Genomic DNA, 18,104 nt, shown 5'->3' with positions numbered 1-18,104 from the left:
CCCACCTGTTTGCAGCTCCCCTGAGGGTAGGAATGGCAGTCCCCCAGTCTTTCTGACTGAGAGAGCTTCTAAGAGACATTTTCTATATATTTTTAAATTCCCACTGGACTTCCTGCAAGGGAGTGGGGGTGGAGGTTCAGGTCAGGGCTTCTCACCTGCACAGGTAGGCACTCTGTGAGCACCTGCTTGGTTTGATGCTTTGGAGATAATAGTTGGCCTCTGACCTGACAGCGATGCTTTTCCCTCAGGGAGACCTCAAACAATTCCTGAGGATTTCCCAGAGCAAGGATGAAAAACTGAAGTCACAGCCCCTCAGCACTAAGCAGAAGGTGAGGACAGGGCGGGAGAGGTCCCCAAGGGTGGGCCAGCATCATGGGCAGTCATCATAACAGAGGTGCCACTGACGGAATGCTCCCTGTGGACCAGGCGGGACTTTACATGTGTTATCTCTGTGATCACAACTGTCCTCTGAAACAGATGTCATTTTGTAGATAAAGAACCTGGGGCTTGGAGAGGTTAAGTGACTTGTCCCAGATCACATGGCCACCAAATGCCTGTGTGTTGCTGTGGTGCCTTCATCTCGAAGGGCTGCTCTTGGCCCTTGCTGCTGGAGCAGTATGTCTGCCCCCTGCAGTGAACACTGAGCTGGAGGAGCCGCAAAGGGGACAGGCAGGGCAGGGTGTGGCCCCGAGAGTGTTTCATCAGCCTCTGAGTGTGGAAGTCTCTTCTGTGAAAGGGCTGCCCGTGTTTCACTCCCTGTGGTTTCACACTCTCGCTCTCACTTGGGTTGTGGGCTCCCAGCCTTTCCTTCCGGTTCTCTTCCTGCCTTCCAGGCACAGATCCCTGGCTGGGGCCCCATGGTGGAGCAGACCTGGCTTGAAACAGTGAAGCAGGGAAAGCTTGCCTACTGCCCCCTGCCCTCCTCAGATGATACCTTGATACCTTCTGTGGCCCAGCTCTTCCTGTCCACAGCCTCCTTCCTTCCCCTCTGAAATGGATCCGCCTCCTTCCCTGGGACTGGGCATTCTGCTACTAAGCTGATGGCAAAGTCACCTCATAAACCAGTCACAGTGCAGGGCAGGTAGGCAGTGACTGCTAGGGCCCTCCCTCCCAGGTGACCATTCCTTGCCTTGTAGGTTGACCCAGGTCACAGATTCAGGGGCAAGAAAGAAAGGTATGGCTGGTTGATCTGTAAGGGGAATGGGACCCTGGCCACCCCTGGGGAAGTGGCTCTGCACCCTTCAGGCTGGCTTCCTCATAATTTGCCAAGGCCCACATAGGACAAGTGACCTGGCCCAGGTCACCCAGAGCTGACCTCCTGATACCAGGCCCCTGTCTCCACCTCTCAAGCTGCAGGAACTGTCTGCAGTGGCTGTAGATGGAAAGCCACAGGACAGGATGTGCTATTCCGCCTAAGTAGGATGTCAGGGCCCCAGAGTTCACAAATCAGGACATGCAAGGAGCCAATGAGTCTTTACTGAGCCAGTCATGGCCCTAAGGGCCCTTGGGGCTGCAAAATTGAAACTGCCAGGCGTCCTTGGGGCATTTAGGATCTAGTAAGGGAGCTTGGGAAAATGAATATGGCATGTGCCTTACAGACTTCAGGTACTACACGGGAAGTGAATGACAGACATAAATTAAGAGACATCGAAGACATGCATCCTTTAGGTGGACAGACGGTGTGGTTAACAAAGAAGGTTTCCTGGTAGAAAAGTAACTTGAGTTCAGTTCTTAAGGAGAGGAAGTAGTTGAATGGCAGGAAGGGAATGGCTTCAGGAAAGAGGGGAGTCAGGTAGGTTTGTTTGGGATAGGGATGTAGGCAAGCGGACAGGAAGTCAATTACCTCTGTCACATGACCTGAGGGACTCTCTTTGGTTGAAAGTCCTCACAGCCTGTGCTAAAGATCTGTCCCCCACTTTTCCTCCCTAGCATCTTAAATGTGATGGAGAGCTTTAATAAGTTGGGTTCCACACTCTTCAAGGGCAATATTCTGCGTCGTATGGGAGATGGGTTTTGCATAAAATAAAAATTGTAGGTTTCTTGACCATACCTCAGACCGAGAGAATAGGAATATCTGAGGATGGGGTCTGAGGACCTGCATTTTTCAAACAGGCTCTCCAGCAAATTCTTAAGCTCATTAAAGTTCAAGGAGTCCTGATATATAGGATACTGACTTTGAAATGTTTGTCAGGATTCCCTATAAGAAATGCATTTTAGGGGCGCCTGGGCGGTTCAGTCAGTTGTGCTTCTGACTCTTGATTGTGGCTCAGGTCATGATCCCAGGGTCATGGAATCGAGCCCTGGGTTGGGCATTGGGCTCCGTGCTGAGTGTGGAACCTGCTTAAGATTCTCTCCCTCTTCCCTCTCTCCTGCTCGTGCACATGTGCACGTGCTCGCTCTCTAGCTCTCTCTCTTTCTCTCAAAAGAAAGAAATGCATTTTACATCATGCCCCAAATAGTATGCACACACATAGGGGCGCCTGGGTGGCTCAGCTGGTTAAGTGTCTGACTCTTGGTTTCAACTCAGATCATGATCTCATGGTTCATGGGTTTGAGCCCTGCATCGGGCTCTGCACTGGCAGCTGGTATGGAGCCTGCTTGGGATTCTCTCTCTCTTTGCCCATCTCCCTTTCCCCACCTCAAAATAGATAAATTTTTTTTAAAAAGAACATACACACACAACTCAAGTTAAACTTTCAAAACATTGTATTTGATGCACTTGATATTTTCTATCCTATTTTTTTTAACCTACTAAATTGATTTTGAGACCCATGTGGGGCTTGATCAGTAGTTTGAAAAATACTGCTTTTTGGGGATTCCAGGAAAATGAAAATTCTTAGGAAAGGTATACTGAAACTTGTAGACACTTTCTTGTGCTAATAATAATCTATTGAACCGCTGCATCACTTTATATTCCTAGGGTTCTAGGGGAATGGAAGGAGGAAGAGTTAAGTTTTTAAAGAGAGGTGGAATGGTAGGCAGGGTGCTCCCACGGCCAGGTAGAATTGGAACGGGAGTGTCTAGTTGGTGTGGGGGGGCTGGGGAGAACCCCAGGAGAATTTCAGGATATCAGTGAAGCACTGACAGAAATCAGACACGGGCCCTGGGTGTTGGCATAATTATAGGTAATGCTTGTTCGAGTAGCTGATGAGATGATGGAGATTTTGAAGTCAGGGAACTGTAACCTGTGACTTCTCTTTGGGTCCCTGCAGGCTAATGACAGGATGAGGAACAGGGTCGGCTTAGCACACCTCGAGGACAACAGTATAGGCAATCAGATGCTGTAGCATGAGAATGGCACAATGCTGTCATGAAGGGTTAGCCAGAACCTGAGCAAGCCCTGAGACTGTCATGTTGGAAAGGAAGGAGTGGGTCTGGTCTTTACCAAAGAGCAGGCCTTTATAACAGTATTTGGAAATCAATCCTGTGGCCATCTGATGGCATCTTGCCCAGCAGTAAGGAAACACTTAATTGGCTTGGGCCTAACAGAATTCCCTTTTACTGTCCTCACTTAGCCAGCATTTCCAGAAGCACTGCCGCTCTGGAAAGATAGCAAGTTAGTCACCATGCCAAGTCCACTGTCTTGTGTTTCCCTTGACTAGTAGCAGATTGTTTAGCTATTGAGCCAGATCAGAGAGAGCAGGCTGGGGGGAATGCTTAGTCTGATGAAGTCACATTACAGAAGGCTTTGTCCCTGGGCGCCTGGGTGGCTCAGTCAGTTAAGTGTCTGACTTCGGCTCAGGTCATGATCTCACAGTTCTTTTTTTAATTTATTTTTTTTAATGTTTATTTATTTTTGAGAGAGAGAGAGAGACAGTGCAAGTCAGGGAGGGGCAGAGAGAGAGGGAGACACAGAATCTGAAGCAGACTCCAGGCTCCAAGCTGACTCTCAGCACAGAGCCTGACGCAGGGCTCGAACCCACGAACTGTGAGATCATGACCTGAGCCAAAGTCGGACATTCAACCGACTGAGCCACCCAGGTGCCTCTTTGATCTCACAGTTCTGCACTGACAGTGCGAAGCCTGCTTGGGATTCTCTCTCCCTCTCTCTGCCCCTCCCCCACTGTGCTTGCTCTCTCTCTAAGTAAGTAAGAAAATAGAAACAAAAGCCTTTGTCCCGTACAGATAACCTGGCAAGGCTGGACAATGCCCTGCAGTTTTGAAGCCTGAGATAGAGTCTGGTTGTTAATGACACGACCACTTCAGTTGTCATCTCGCCCTTTTACCACCAGTGGCACTTGGGGCATTCTGAGGATGGCAGTCTGGGGGCAACTTTGGGAGTGTGTGGTGGCCTCTACTTTTCCTTGAAGACACAGGGGGGCTGTGCACCCAGGGGGGACTCCATCATCCTGGGGACCTGTTCACATGACTTCTTCAACTCTCCTCACTGGTTATACGTGTTTGGTTGACGCTATCTGGAGATTTTGTGTCTTTATTTTGTTAAGGGAAATACACCAAAAAGATGAGATTTTTCCCAACTCTTTTTTTTTTAAATTTTTATTTTTTTTAGTGTTTATTTTTGAGAGAGAGGGAGCACGAGCAGGGGAGGTGGGGGGAGAGAGAGAGAGAGAGAGACAGACAGACAGAGAGGCAGAGAGAGACACACACAGACACAGAATCCAAAGCAGGCTCCAGACTCTGAGCTGTCAGCATAGAGCCCGACACGAGGCTCGAACTCATGAAACGCGTGATCATGACTTGAGCCGAAGTCAGATGCTTAACTGATTGAGCCACCCAGGTACCCTGAGATTTTTCCCAGCTCTTGATGGTATCCCTGATTCAGCACCTCTGCATATGCAGTGTCAGCTAATATATTGGATATATAGATCAGTCCAGTCTGGTGCTGGTTTGAATCAGTGCTGTCTACCAAACTTCCTGCAGTGATGGAAATATTTTCTGTCTAGTGCTGTCCGACTGTAGTGAGTCGCTAACCTCACGTGGCCACTGAGCATTTATAATGTGGCGAGAGCTCCTGAGGAACTGAATTTTTAATTTTGTTAGGTTTTAACTAGCTTACATAATCACACAGGGCTAGGGGCTACTGTTTGGGGCAGCACAGGTTTAAACCATTTTTTCATTGTGTTTTTTCCTGATGTTAACAAAGTATAGTTTTATTTAACAGGTTCTATATTCCGTTTGCTTTCCCCCAAACCATTTCTTATGTGTGACTTTTAAATTTTTTTAGTTTTCTAAAATTGATTTAAGTAATCTTTATTTAAAAAATTTTTTTTTCAACGTTTATTTATTTTTGAGACAGAGAGAGACAGAGCATGAACAGGGGAGGGGCAGAGAGAGAGGGAGACACAGAATCGGAAACAGGCTCCAGGCTCTGAGCCATCAGCCCAGAGCCTGACGCGGGGCTCGAACTCATAGACCGTGAGATCGTGACCTGGCTGAAGTCGGACGCTTAACCGACTGTGCCACCCAGGCGCCCCTGATTTAAGTAATCTTTATACCCAACTTGGGGCTTGAACTCATGGCCCCAAGATCAAGAGTCGCACGCTCTTCCCACGAAGCCAGCCAGGTGCCCCTAAATTAAAAAATTTTAATTGAAGTATAGTTGACATACTATGTTCGTTTTAGGTATACAACCTAGTGTTGTTGTTATATACATTGTATTTTATGTATTCTATTTTGTATTTGTATCTATGTATTTGTATTTGTATTTATGTATTCTATTTTGCCATCCCCCCACCCCCCTCCCCTCTGGCAACCTCCAGTTTGTTCTCTGTATTTATGAGTCTGTTTTTCCTTCATTGTTGTTATTGTTGTTTGTTTGTTTTGTTTTTTAGACTCCACACATAAGTGAAGTCATATGGTATTTGTCTTTCTCTGTCTGACTTTTTCCACTGAATGTATCGCCCTCTAGGTCCATCCATGTTGTCACAAATGGCAAGATCCCATTCTTATGGCTGAGTAATATTCAACTGTACATTTATGCCACCTCTTCTTTATTCGTTCATCTATCAGTGGACACTTAGGCTGCTTTCATTTTTGGCTGCTGCAAATAGTGCTGCAGTAAACATAGGGGTGCATGTATTTCCTCAAATTAATGTTTTTGTTTCTTTAGGTAAATACCCACAAGTGGAATTACTGGATTGTATGGTACTTCTACTTTTAGTTGTTGTTTTTTTTTATTAGGATGTTTTAGGTTTTATTTATTTGTTTGTTTGTTTTAAGTAATCTTTATGCCCAATATGGGGCTTGAATTTACAACCCTAAGATCAAGAGTTGCATGCTCTGGGGGCATCTCAGTGGCTCAGTTGTTTGGGCCTCTGGCTAAGGCCTGGGTTTGGCTGGGACTTCGGCTGAGGTCATGATCTCATGGTTCGTGGGTTCGACTCCCACGTCAGCCCCTGCGCTGGCAGTGTGGGACCTGCTTGGGATTCTCTCTTTTCCCCTCCCCCGCTCCCCCCCTCCCCCGGGCTCTCTCTCTGCCCCTCCCCCACTGCCCCCTCCCCACTCTTTCTCTGCCCCTCCTCTGCTCTCGTGTGCTTGCTTTCTCTCTCTCTCTCTCTCTCTCTCTCTCTCTCTCAAATAAACTTAAAAAAAAAAAATGAGGGGCACCTGGGTGGCTTAGTCGGTTGAGCGTCCGACTTCGGCTCAGGTCATGATCTCACGGTCTGTGAGTTCGAGCCCCGCATCGGGCTCTGTGCTGTCAGCTCAGAGCCTGGAGCCTGCTTTCGATTCTGTGTCTCCCTCTCTCTCTGCCCCTCCCCTGCTCATGCTCCGTCTCTCTCTCTGTCAAAAATAAATAAACATTAAAAAAAAAAATGAGTCGCCTGCTCTATCTACCAACAGAGCCAACCAGGCGTCCCTATTTTTAGTTTTTTGAGGAACCTCTATACTATATTCCAGAATGGCTGCACTAATTTACATTCCCACCAACAGTGCATGAGGGTTCCTTTTTTCCCACACTCTTGCCAACACTTGTTATTTCTTGTCTTTTTGATACTAGCCGTTCTGATTGGTGTGAGGTAATATCTTGTGTGTTTTGTAGGATTTATTTATTTATTTAGAGAGAGAGAGAGAGAATGAGAAAAGCACAAGTCGGGGAGAGGGGTAGAGGGGGGAGAGAGAGAGAGAGAGAGAGAGAGAGAGAGAGAGATTGGGAGGGAGAATCCCAAGCAGGCTTCACATTTGGTGCAGAGCCCGACACCGGGCTCAATCCCACGACCCTGGGATCACAACCCCAGCTGAAATTAAGAGTCAGACGCTCAACTGACTGAGCCACCGAAGCGCTCCTCATTGTGGTTTTGATTTGCATTTCTCTGATGATGAGTGATGTGGAGCATCTTTTCATGTGTCTATTGGCCATCTGTATATAGACCATTGTTTTTAAAACTTTTGACTGAGACTTACAGTAGCAAATAGCACATTTGTATCACAAGCCAACACACGCATGTGTATGTACTTTTTTAATGAAAAAAGTTTTATGAATGATACTTAACCTTTACTAAGTGTTATATATACTCTGATATTTTTCATTCCATTTAAAAATTTTTATTGCCCATTATGATTCACTCGATTGGTTTCATGACCTACTAATAGGTTGTCACTACAGTTAGCAAACCACCAGAGGAGGCAGTGGGGCCCACAGGGATGTCACTCACCAGTGCACACAGATTGAGATCTGTCTTTGGAGTGACCCCCTCTTGGTGCTTAGGCTTCGTCCTCTGCCGGCCTTTCTGTGACCTGGGAGTCAGGCCAGTGAGACCGCTTGGAGCCACAGGGATGCTAAAGGGTCAGTTTGTAGCCAGCACCCCACCCCCGGGCTTGCTGATGGGTAGACAGCCCTTCCCGTGCCCGCATTACCAGTGATATGAGCCAGGAGAGGCAGCTGTATTGTTGGGGAGAGAGCTGGGCTCTGGCATTAGACTGGGTACGGAGCCTTGCAGGGGACCACGGGTAAAGCTGAGGATGAGCCCCACACTACAGGGTGTACACTGGAGAGGCGGCCAGCCTAACTCAGGGCTTGGCATACAGCAGGTGCTCAGCATGTTCCCGGGCCCTTCTCTCCGGCTCGGTGGTTTCCTTCTTGCACCAGCAGCCCCTCTACCGCTCCCATTCGCTTGTTTTAGTTTCCGAACTTCAGGAACATAGACGCTGATTGACCATGGTCTTTGGTTAAGACATACTGTCATCATTGGTCCACACACGGGCTGCTTTTACTTAGTGTTATTTTTCATTTGTGTGCATGTGTATGTGTGTATATGTTTGGTAAGTTTTGATATTTCAGACTTCAAAGAGGATAAGAATAGTTCAAGGAACCCCTACAAACCATTTGCCCAGGTTCAACTATTTGCATTTTGCCCCATTTGCTTTATCAATCTCTTGCTATAGGTACGTGGATTTTTTTTTTTAAGTTTTTTTTCATGTTTATTTTTGAGAGAGATGGAGCGTGAATGGGAGAGGGGCAGAGAGAGAGGGAGACACAGAATCCGAAGCAGGCTCCAGGCTCAGAGCTGTCAGCACAGAGCCCGACGCGGGGCCCGAACTCACAAACCGCGAGATCATGACCTGAGCCGAAGTCGGACGCTTAACCGGCTGAGCCACCCAGGCGCCCCCATACACGGATATTATTTTTATGTATTTTTTTTCCTGAACAATTTGAAATAAGTGGCAGACTTTCGACCTTTTGCAGTCAGATACATGTAAAACGGTATCACCAGGCCGTGATTTTTATTTCCTTGATAAGATTGGTTACTGGCAGCATTCTTATCTTCATTTCTTCTGATTGTATTACATGGTAGGTGACTTCTCCCTTATGAATCCTGAGAGTGAGCCTGTATGCCAGGAGAAACACACAGCTGGCCAGTAACTTGTTAAATAAGCTCCCCCAGGGACCTCTTTTCATTTGTTTGCTTTGTTTTTATATACAAGGAAATGCTACAGGTCATACGCATCCCCAGTGGGTGCTCCCAGGGTTTGAATATAAGGTGACAGAGTGAAGGGGCCTTGGGTCTTTACAAGCACTCCCCTGATACTCTGCTTTTTCCTGCTTGGCATGGGCCACCCTCTCCCTGGTGGTGGCAGCCTCCTGCAGGTACACTTCTCATCTCCTTTCTAGACTGCTCTCTCACCGGGACCCCTGCCCTGCTGTGCCTGTTCTGTTCCACCAACACCCAGCTGTGTGTGGTGTCCAGTGCTCCACGTGCTCCATACTTGTCCAGTCCATCGATACATACTTTTTAAATGTTAATATAATTTAATTGTGATTCCATTTAATATGTTAAGTAATGTATTATATACAATAATGATAGTAATAGCAATAATAATAATACACATGACTTGACATTTTATTTATTTTAAATTTCTTTTTAATGTTTCTTTTTGAGAGAGAGAGAGAGACAGAGCATGAGTGGGGGAGGGGCAGAGAGAGAGGCAGACACAGAATCCGAAGCAGGCTCCAGGCTCCAAGCTGTCAGCACAGAGCTGACACAGGGCTCGAACCCGTGAGCTGTGAGATCATGACCTGAGCCGAAGTCGGAAGTTCAACTGACTGAGCCACCCAGGCGCCCCCATGGCTTGACATTTTAAAAAGGAGATCAGCGAAAAATATCCCCAACTCTCTTACACTTTGGAAAATACTTTGGCATTATTTTGTAGAGCTAGAGATACTCCTAATCCGTGACCAGTGTCTCAGTATTTTAAAGAAACTCAAGCATGTATACCCATCAGAACAATTATAGCAGCACTGTTGTTTTTAGAGAGAGACAGAGAAAGAGCACACACCTGAGCAGGGAAGGGGCAGAGGGAGAGGGAGAGGGAGAGCAAATCTTAAGCAGGCATCATGCTCAGCGCAGAGCCCGATGCGGGGCTCAATCTCGGGACCGTGAGATCATGAGCTGAGCCGAAATCAAGAGTTAGATGCTTAACCCACCGAGCCACCCAGATGTCCTGCAGCAGTTTTTAATAGCCAAAAACTGGAGAAAAACAAATATCCATTGGCAGTAGAATGAATTGTGGTGTATTGATGGTGAAAAAGGACTAAGTACAGTGATCCCCGCAAACAAACACACACAAAAACGGATGGATCTCACAATATTGAGTGAAAGAATCAAGACCCAAAAGTACTTCCAACTTTATCTGGTTCAGCGGGACTGAATTCTGTGGTTTAGGAATGAATGTATGTGTAAGTGGGAAAACTATAAAGAACAGCCAAGAGATTATTATTGTAAAAGGCAGGATAGGGGTTACCTCTTGAGAGGGAGAATATATGATTAAAAAGGAGCCCTTGGGGTTTCTGGGATGCTAGCATTGTCGGGTTTTGTTTTTGTTTTTACTTAGTGACAGTTACCTGAGTGTGAGCTTTTTAATTTGTGGGAGTATATGTATATTTTATGAAGTTTTCTTATGCAATTCACAATTTAAAAATATTAGATTGCCTGGCTTTTCTACTCTCTAGTCCCCAGCTCCTCTGCTTGGAGGCAGCCAGTCCCATGTGTATGTTCATTCACACACATGCACAGAAAACACACACACACGCATATTTCTTGTTTTGTTTGTTTTAAGCACAACTAGCAGAAATTATGTAATTTTGAAGTAAAAAAGGAACAACCCACAAACATGTAAGCTGTGATTACTGTCCAGTTATGTTTCACTGAACAGGTGGTTAATATGGATGTGTTCTCCCTGCCCCATGTGCCACTTAACCTAATCTAACAGCTGCTCTGTGTCAGAGTGGTTCCAAGAGCTTAATTTCATTTAACGCAGTTCTTCTAACAGACCAGTGAGACAGGCGCTGTTATTATCCCCATTTTATAGAGAGGGAAATCGAGGCTGTTGCGTCTTTGCTTCAGGGCTCCCTACGTGTCGCAGTGATGGCGTTGAGACCTCACCAAGGGTTGTGTCGGGGATGGTCGCCTTGATCTCTAGTCCTGGGCTGTTCTGACAGGCCCCTTTCTCGCTGCAGGTGTCACTGTGCACCCAGGTGGCCCTGGGCATGGAGCACCTGTCCAACAATCGCTTTGTGCACAAGGACCTGGCCGCTCGGAACTGCCTGGTCAGCGCCCAGAGACAGGTGAAGGTGTCGGCCCTGGGACTCAGCAAGGATGTGTACAACAGGTAGAAGGACACTGGTCGGGGTGGTGAGGGCCAGAGGGCAGGTGAGGCTTGGGGGTATGTGGGAAAGCGCTTAGTGTCTGCTTGATCCAAAGCTGGAGGGCTTTGGAGGGGACGGAGTTTCCCTATCCTTTCTCCAAAGGTGTAACAGGCTTCTTAGCCAGTGGGCCACAGGTCCCTGATGCTTGTAAGTTTTCTCTCTATAAAACATTATGAACCTTTTTTATAGCTTTATAACAGTTTATATGTAATTTCACTGTCTGTATGGTTCCCTCTGTAACTTCCTAAGTTCAGTAACTGCTATCTTGAAGCCTAAGACTTGGAGCTCAGCAGCCACAGCCAGAGATTGCTCTGGAATGTGCACTCACTCTATAGCCTCTCCAGGGAACTTCCCCCTGGCTCTGAGTCACCACAGTTCCGTCTGGCTGTTCCTTTAGTCGTGATTGGTTTATCACTAGTAAAGCTCTTCAACTTTTCTTTCCATGTAATGTGTTGTTTTTCACATTTTCTTTTAAACAGAAAATGATTGTTAGCTTTTATTATTTATTTTTTAATTTTTAAAATAATGTTTATTTTTGAGAGAGAGAGAGAGAGAGACAGAGCATGAGTGGGGGGAGGGGCAGAGAGAGAGGGAGACACAGAATCCGAAGCAGGCTCCAGGCTGTCGGCACAGAGCCCAACGCAGGGCTTGAGCCCACAAACCTTAAGATCACGGTCTGAGCCAAAGTCAGATACTTAACCGACTGAGCCGCCCAGGCACCCCCGATTGTTAGCTTTTAAAAACATTAACATTTAGGCAAATTTTGATTCTTAACCAAATTTTTACCCTCAGACCCCACGTGGATGCCTCCAAATTTCATCCAGCACACCCCCCATGCTTTGCATAAATGTTAACCAATTTCTCTGAGGGCCTTGATGTAGAAAAATAGGGTTCTAGCCTGGGTATGAGACCCAGACGTGGGCTGAGGTTGGGATCCCAGGCCGTGTTCCCCATTCTACCCAGTGAGCCGGGGAGGCCCCACCCCACCCCTGTGTATGCTTCTTTCCCACAGTGAGTACTACCACTTCCGCCAGGCCTGGGTGCCGCTGCGTTGGATGTCCCCCGAGGCCATCCTGGAGGGCGATTTCTCCACGAAGTCTGACGTTTGGGCCTTTGGCGTGCTGATGTGGGAAGTGTTCACCCATGGAGACATGCCCCATGGTGGACAGGCAGATGATGAAGTGCTGGCAGGTAGGCAGTTGTGTTTCCAGAGGTTGATTGCAGATGTTCTCCAGGTGGAGAGTTTGCTCAGGGTCCTGGGGCTGACTAAGCCTGCCTCACCTCTCAGGGCTGGTGTTAGCAGGTATACAGGCATGGCCACTCCAGCTGAAAGACTAATTAACATTTATATACTGGTTGGTAAATAGTCTTTGACCCCAGTGCCCAGTCCAGCTACTCTGATGCCTGCCCATTGACCCCACTTCAGTCCTCGTGCATTGCCTGCCTCCCGTGCGGCATGGACCCTCTCCCCACCAGTCAGAGAGACCCGGGGCCAGCGCCAGGGGAATCATCACCTTTGATTGCAAGATACTTCCTGCACACTCCTTGAGTCAGTGCCCACCCACCACTAGCAAGCGCCCCTGACCCTGAGTTGCCCTCATGTGGCTGCTTATGGGAACTGCAGGCCTCGCAGAGTCAGACAGGTGGTTAAACGTTTCGACTAATGCTCCACCGGCCATCTTCCCTACAGACTTGCAGGCTGGGAAGGCGAGACTCCCTCAGCCTGAGGGCTGCCCTTCCAAGCTCTATCGGCTGATGCAGCGCTGCTGGGCCCTCAGCCCCAAGGACCGGCCCTCCTTCAGTGAGATCGCCAACACCTTGGGAGACAACCCGGCAGACACCAAGCCTTGAGGAAGGAGCCCAGGCAGGCCATGCCTCAGGATGGTGTGGGCAGGGGAGGACCTCTTGAGGGGCACCCACAGCATGATGGGCAAGATCCCTGTCTTCCTTGTCCCTAGGGGCCCTGCCCTGGGACCACAGGCACTATTAAGGTCTGGGCAGGGCCTGGGCTTTCCTCCTCTTCCTCATCCTCAGCCCTTGGGGAGGCTGATTCAGACCCAGACTGAGTGACCAGGGCCTTGAGCTGGGCAGCGTTCTCTGCCCCCCCCTTCTCCCATCAGGGACAGTATGGGTGCCTCAGGTAACCCCAGTTTCTGGCCTGGGTCTCCTTCCCTTAACCAGGTTCAGTTCTGCCAGTCACCTGCCAACTTGGCCCAGGGAGGGCTAAGCTGGATCTGAGGGGAGTTCTTTAATATACTCAAGTTTCCTGGCTTGTTCTAGTCCACGGGGCCTACCTTGGAGTCTGTGCCAGGATTGTGGAAGATGCACCAGTGAGTCCTCAGCCCGTGGACTTGTGCACGCTGACCCAGACCCATGCCTCCCCCGCACCCTTCTCTCCTTTCCTCATCCTAAGTGCCTGGCAGATGAAGGAGTTTCAGGAGCTTTTGACACTATATAACCCGCCCTTTTTGTATGCACCACGGGCGGCTTTTGTATGTACTTGCAGCGTGGGGTAGGGGGCATGGGAGGGAGGGGTGGGCCCTGGAGGAGGTGGGGAGGATGGGCCACCCCTGCCTCACACCTTTGTTGTTGTTGTTGTTGTTTGTTTATTTGTTGTTGTTTTTTTTTTTTTAACACTCGCTGCTCTCAATAAAGAAGCCTTTTTTACAACCTGCTTCCGATGCTCATTCCATGCCGTTGTCCATGGATGGTGTCCCTTCTTCCGTCACTTATCAGAAGCGGCCACATGCCTTCATGAAGTCTAGTGGGGTTTGGACAGGAATAACCAGTAAACACAGGTCTTTGTCTCTGTTTCGCAGAGCAGTTTAGAATATGGGTTGAGGATGCAAGGCCACCTCTTGTCTGTGTGACCCTGTGTTGCCCTCTGACTGCCAACTACTTATTCTTTGCTGGCTGACTTAATCCTCATGCTCAGGTGGGGAGGGTAGGAGGCAGGGTGGGGGGACAAGTTAGAACAGGATTGGAGAAGGAATTAATAACAGATTCAGGTCTCTGAGTCCCTTTAAGATTCTAGGAGGGAGATAGAGCAGGTAGAACAGAGCAAAGAACTGGTGCTCGGTGTCTCATTGATGCCCTTGTTGAGGGCCCTCAACTGGTTTCTTGCTCCTTTGTTATTTAGACCTGGTGTCATCAATTTTATTATTATTATTATTATTATTATTATTATTATTATTATTATTCCAATAGCTTCAGCCTGGTTCCCCATCCCAAAGAAATGAGTCCGTAACTCATTCTTTTTTATTTTTATAATTTGTTTTTTAAGTTTATTTATTTTGAGCGTGAGAGAGAGCAAAGAGGGGAGGGGCAGAGAGAGAGAGAGAGAGAGAGAGAGAGAGAGAGAGAGAGAGAGAATGCCAAGCAGGCTCCATGCTGTCCACACAGAGCCCCATGCGGGGCTCGAACTCACAAACTGTGAGATGATGTCCTGAGCGGAAACCAAGAGTCAGATGTTGAACCGACTGAGCCACTCAGGTGCCCTGTAACTCATTCTTAACTCTGAAATGGTCTGGTTCCTTCTGTTTCTCACCAAACTTCTCAATAATGGAAATAATAGCTAATATTTATTGAATACCTGCTTTATACCAATGACTTTGCTAAACACTTAACATGCGTCATTCTCATTTAATCTCTGCAACTACTCTATAGTTGTTGTACTCTATTATCATTCCCCTTTCTCAGATTAGGAAACTGAAGTTCGGGGTGGTCAGGTAGTTTCCCAGAGGTTGCACAGCTAGTGAGTGAGCCACTTATTTGTTGTTATACAGTGTGTCATATCCCTGAGATGTGTTGGAGTAAAAATCTGAGAACAACTTTTCTAGAAGAGTGTTTTTTTTAATGTGGGTTGCAGCCAGCGTTTAAAAAAAAGTAACAATAGAAATTATTAGAGTACATTGTATATACCTTAAGGGTAAGTATTCTTTTACAAAATTTTGTTGGTAATATTTGATACATGTTTCTACATATTGGATTATGTCAGCCTTTGGGGTGGTGGTGCTGTACAATAAGCCCCAAATCTCAGTTGCTTACAATTTATTTTTCTCGCTCATGGATCTGCAGGTTGGTGAGGTTTGGCTGACCTTGGCTGGACCTAGCCCAGTTGGGCTGGGCTTGGCTCTGGGCTGAAGGTCTGGTGTGGGTCTCCTCTGCTGGCCCTAGAGCAGGCTATCCTGCAGTGACTGGAGCACAAGGGGTCAAGCATGCATGCACCTATATCCATGAGTCTGTTAGTGTTTCATCAGCCAAAGCAAGTCACGTGTCAAAACCCAACATCAATCCCAGTAAGAGGTACTGCAAAGTCATGTGGCAAAGGATGTTGGATATCTAATTCCACCACAGGGTGTGAAGAATTGGGAGCAATGATCTAACTCACCACAGGTTATGATGTAAAAATGATTTCTTACTGTGGGTTGCACTCCAAAGAACTAGGAAGGTACTACTCTAGAAGGTCAATCACAAACTCCTGGTATCCCTTGACCACTCGGCTGTGGCTACACTGCTGGCTACGTCTGCCTCTTCAAACTCTCCTCTCTTGACTTTGATGATGGTACTTTAGCTCCACCTTCTCTGACCAGCCTTCTCCAGCTCTGGCTGAGGCTTCCTTCTCCTGTCTGCCCCAGAGCTAGCTGTTCTGGATTCTGTCCTTGGCTTTGCTCTCTTCATGTGCTTACCCTTAGGAATCTCCTCTCACGTCACATGGCTTTAATCAGCCCTTCAGGGCGGACAGTTCTCAGAGCATTAGCTCCAATTCTAGCTTCTGCCTCAAGCTGCAGACAGACGCTGTCCATTTCCTACAGGACGTTTCCCACTGCCTGCTTCCCTGGGCCCTAACTGAACTTCTCTCTCTCACAAACCTGCTTCTTCAGCCAAGTTCTCTTTTTCCATCAATGGTACCAATGTTTGGAGAATAGTCACCCTTACTCAGTCCATTGTGAGCCCTCCTCTATATGGACCCCCTTCTCTGTCCAAGATCCATTTATTCTACCTCTACCCGGTTTTCTTTCTTCATTTAATTGTAAGAGAAAAAAAGTTATTAAAAAATAATACTTGTCATGGAAGAAGGCAAATGGTACAGACTTGTATAAAGCAAAAAACACTCCTCTCTCTCCAACCCTGCTCTCCAGTGGTGAGTACCAGTAGTCTCTGGAGTGTGGCCTTCCAGACTTTTCCTGGGCACACTGAGTCACAACCTCTTTTCCATTCAATTCTCTCTAATGCTGCAATCACAACTGAGACTTGTTCTCCGTGAAGAGCCCTTGCATAAAGGTTAATTCCAAATGCAAACACTTTCAGAGTGGTAATTTTTTTTTCTTCTGGTGATAGTAATTTTTTAAAATACTTATTTAGAGAGAAAAAGCATGAGCAGGGGAGGGGCAGAGAGAGAGAATCCCAAGCAGGCTCTGCACTGACAGCAGTGATGTGGGGCTCAATCTCATGATTTGTGAGATCATGACCTAAGCCGAAATCAAGAGTTGGACACATGAGGTGCCTGGGTGGGTCAGTTGGTTGAGTGTTCAACTTTGGCTCAGGTCATGATCTCATGGTCTGTGGGTTCCAGCCCCACATTGGGCTCTGTGCTGACAGCTCAGAGCCTGGAGCCTGCTTCAGATTCTGTGTCTCCCTCTCTGCCCCTCCACCACTCACTCTCTCTCTCTCTCTCTCTCTCTCTCAAAAATAAACATTTAAAAAAATTAAGAGTCAGGCACTTAATCAACTGAGACACCTGGGCACCTCTGGTGATAATAATTTTTAAAAGATATCCTTAATTTTTGTTCTGATATTTGGGTGATAAAAATCAGGAGAACGAAATAAAGGTCAATGTGGGAATGGTGTGGTATGTGGGGCATCTGGCTGGAATTCTGATGCCCCTCTGGAGGTCCTTCATGGTCAGGGGTAGACATGAGCGCCCATATTCCAAGGGGTTACTGTGATACAGGCCTTATCAGAGAAGCACCAAACTCACATTCCAGAGAGGCCAGGCGGGGCACTTATCTGAGCTCAGTGAGCTGTGTGGAGTCTATCGTGAGCCTGACAGCAGAAGCCTCTGCTGTGGCCACCACTCAATTCAGCTCCAGACTATAGTGCTCTTGCGGGTGCATAGACTAGGAGTTGCTAAAAATTCTAATTGAGAGAATCCAGATTTTTATGTAAAATGAAGCCATCCCAATCAGGCAAAGGAGCTGGGGCACTAATGCTGGTGTGCAATGGCCCAGGGATTGGGTGAAGTGGGAGAGGTCAATCTATTTGAAGGGAAGCTAAGAACTGTGCTCATTCCACACCATACCCCATGGATGTGGCAGACAGTAGTTGTCCTCTGGAGTGCCACTGCTAAGGGTTATCAACCATGCGTGTGTCTAAACTAGGGGTCTCAAACGCAAAAGTCTTTAGAAGTCAGGCAAGAATGAAAGCTCAGGGCTGTGGTTCTATGACTGTACTGCTCAGGCAAATTACAGGCCCAAGCACCGTAAGTGGCCCCTAAAGCTCTTCTGGAACCTATTTATGTATTTGACCTGTTCTTCCTCTTGAGCTAACACATTCCATATGTTAAACTACCTGTTATGTAGAGTAAATTAGGGGGGAAAAAACCTCTTTGAAACTATTGGGAAATGGGGAAGAGTAGGAGCTCTTAATTCCTTCCTGTAGTTAGGGGTTTGATGAGTGTGTGTATACGCACACACAATTAGGTCTCACAAATCACTTGAACATACTTTGTTTCAGTATTCTCAGTCTTTGGACTGACTCACAGTAAGAAATGTAATTGACATCATCACCAAGTACACACACATATTGAGCCATATGAAATCGACAATATGCTACCCTCTTGATCTATGAAATGGCAATTTTACATGGTTCAACCTAACAATAATGCAAACAAAAGTTTCATGCAAAAATATTTGCCCTTGCTTTTTGTGGTACTCATTTATTATTTTAAATGCTGGTTGCAGTACACTAAATTCATTTCATTACCACTACTACTAATGGG

The 18,104-nt window shown here is 47.1% G+C and overlaps 1 protein-coding gene across 1 annotated transcript in view; it reads left to right on the top strand.

The window, feature by feature from the left end:
* Positions 1 to 13,642, top strand: part of PTK7 (protein tyrosine kinase 7 (inactive)) — a 63,154-nt gene extending 49,512 nt beyond the window's left edge. Inside the window, exons 17-20 of the mRNA XM_027057716.2 lie at positions 249 to 329; positions 10,916 to 11,067; positions 12,117 to 12,295; positions 12,795 to 13,642. Coding sequence (XP_026913517.2) covers positions 249 to 329; positions 10,916 to 11,067; positions 12,117 to 12,295; positions 12,795 to 12,955 — 573 coding nt within the window. The 3' untranslated portion in view covers positions 12,956 to 13,642. The remainder of the gene's footprint in view (positions 1 to 248; positions 330 to 10,915; positions 11,068 to 12,116; positions 12,296 to 12,794) is intronic.
* The last annotated feature ends 4,462 nt before the right edge of the window (positions 13,643 to 18,104 follow it).

This window comes from Acinonyx jubatus, chromosome B2, assembly GCF_027475565.1.
Source record: "Acinonyx jubatus isolate Ajub_Pintada_27869175 chromosome B2, VMU_Ajub_asm_v1.0, whole genome shotgun sequence".
Classification (NCBI taxonomy): Eukaryota; Metazoa; Chordata; class Mammalia; order Carnivora; family Felidae; genus Acinonyx; species Acinonyx jubatus.
Note: the sequence above shows the minus strand (reverse complement) of the source record. Positions and strands in the feature narration are given on the sequence as shown.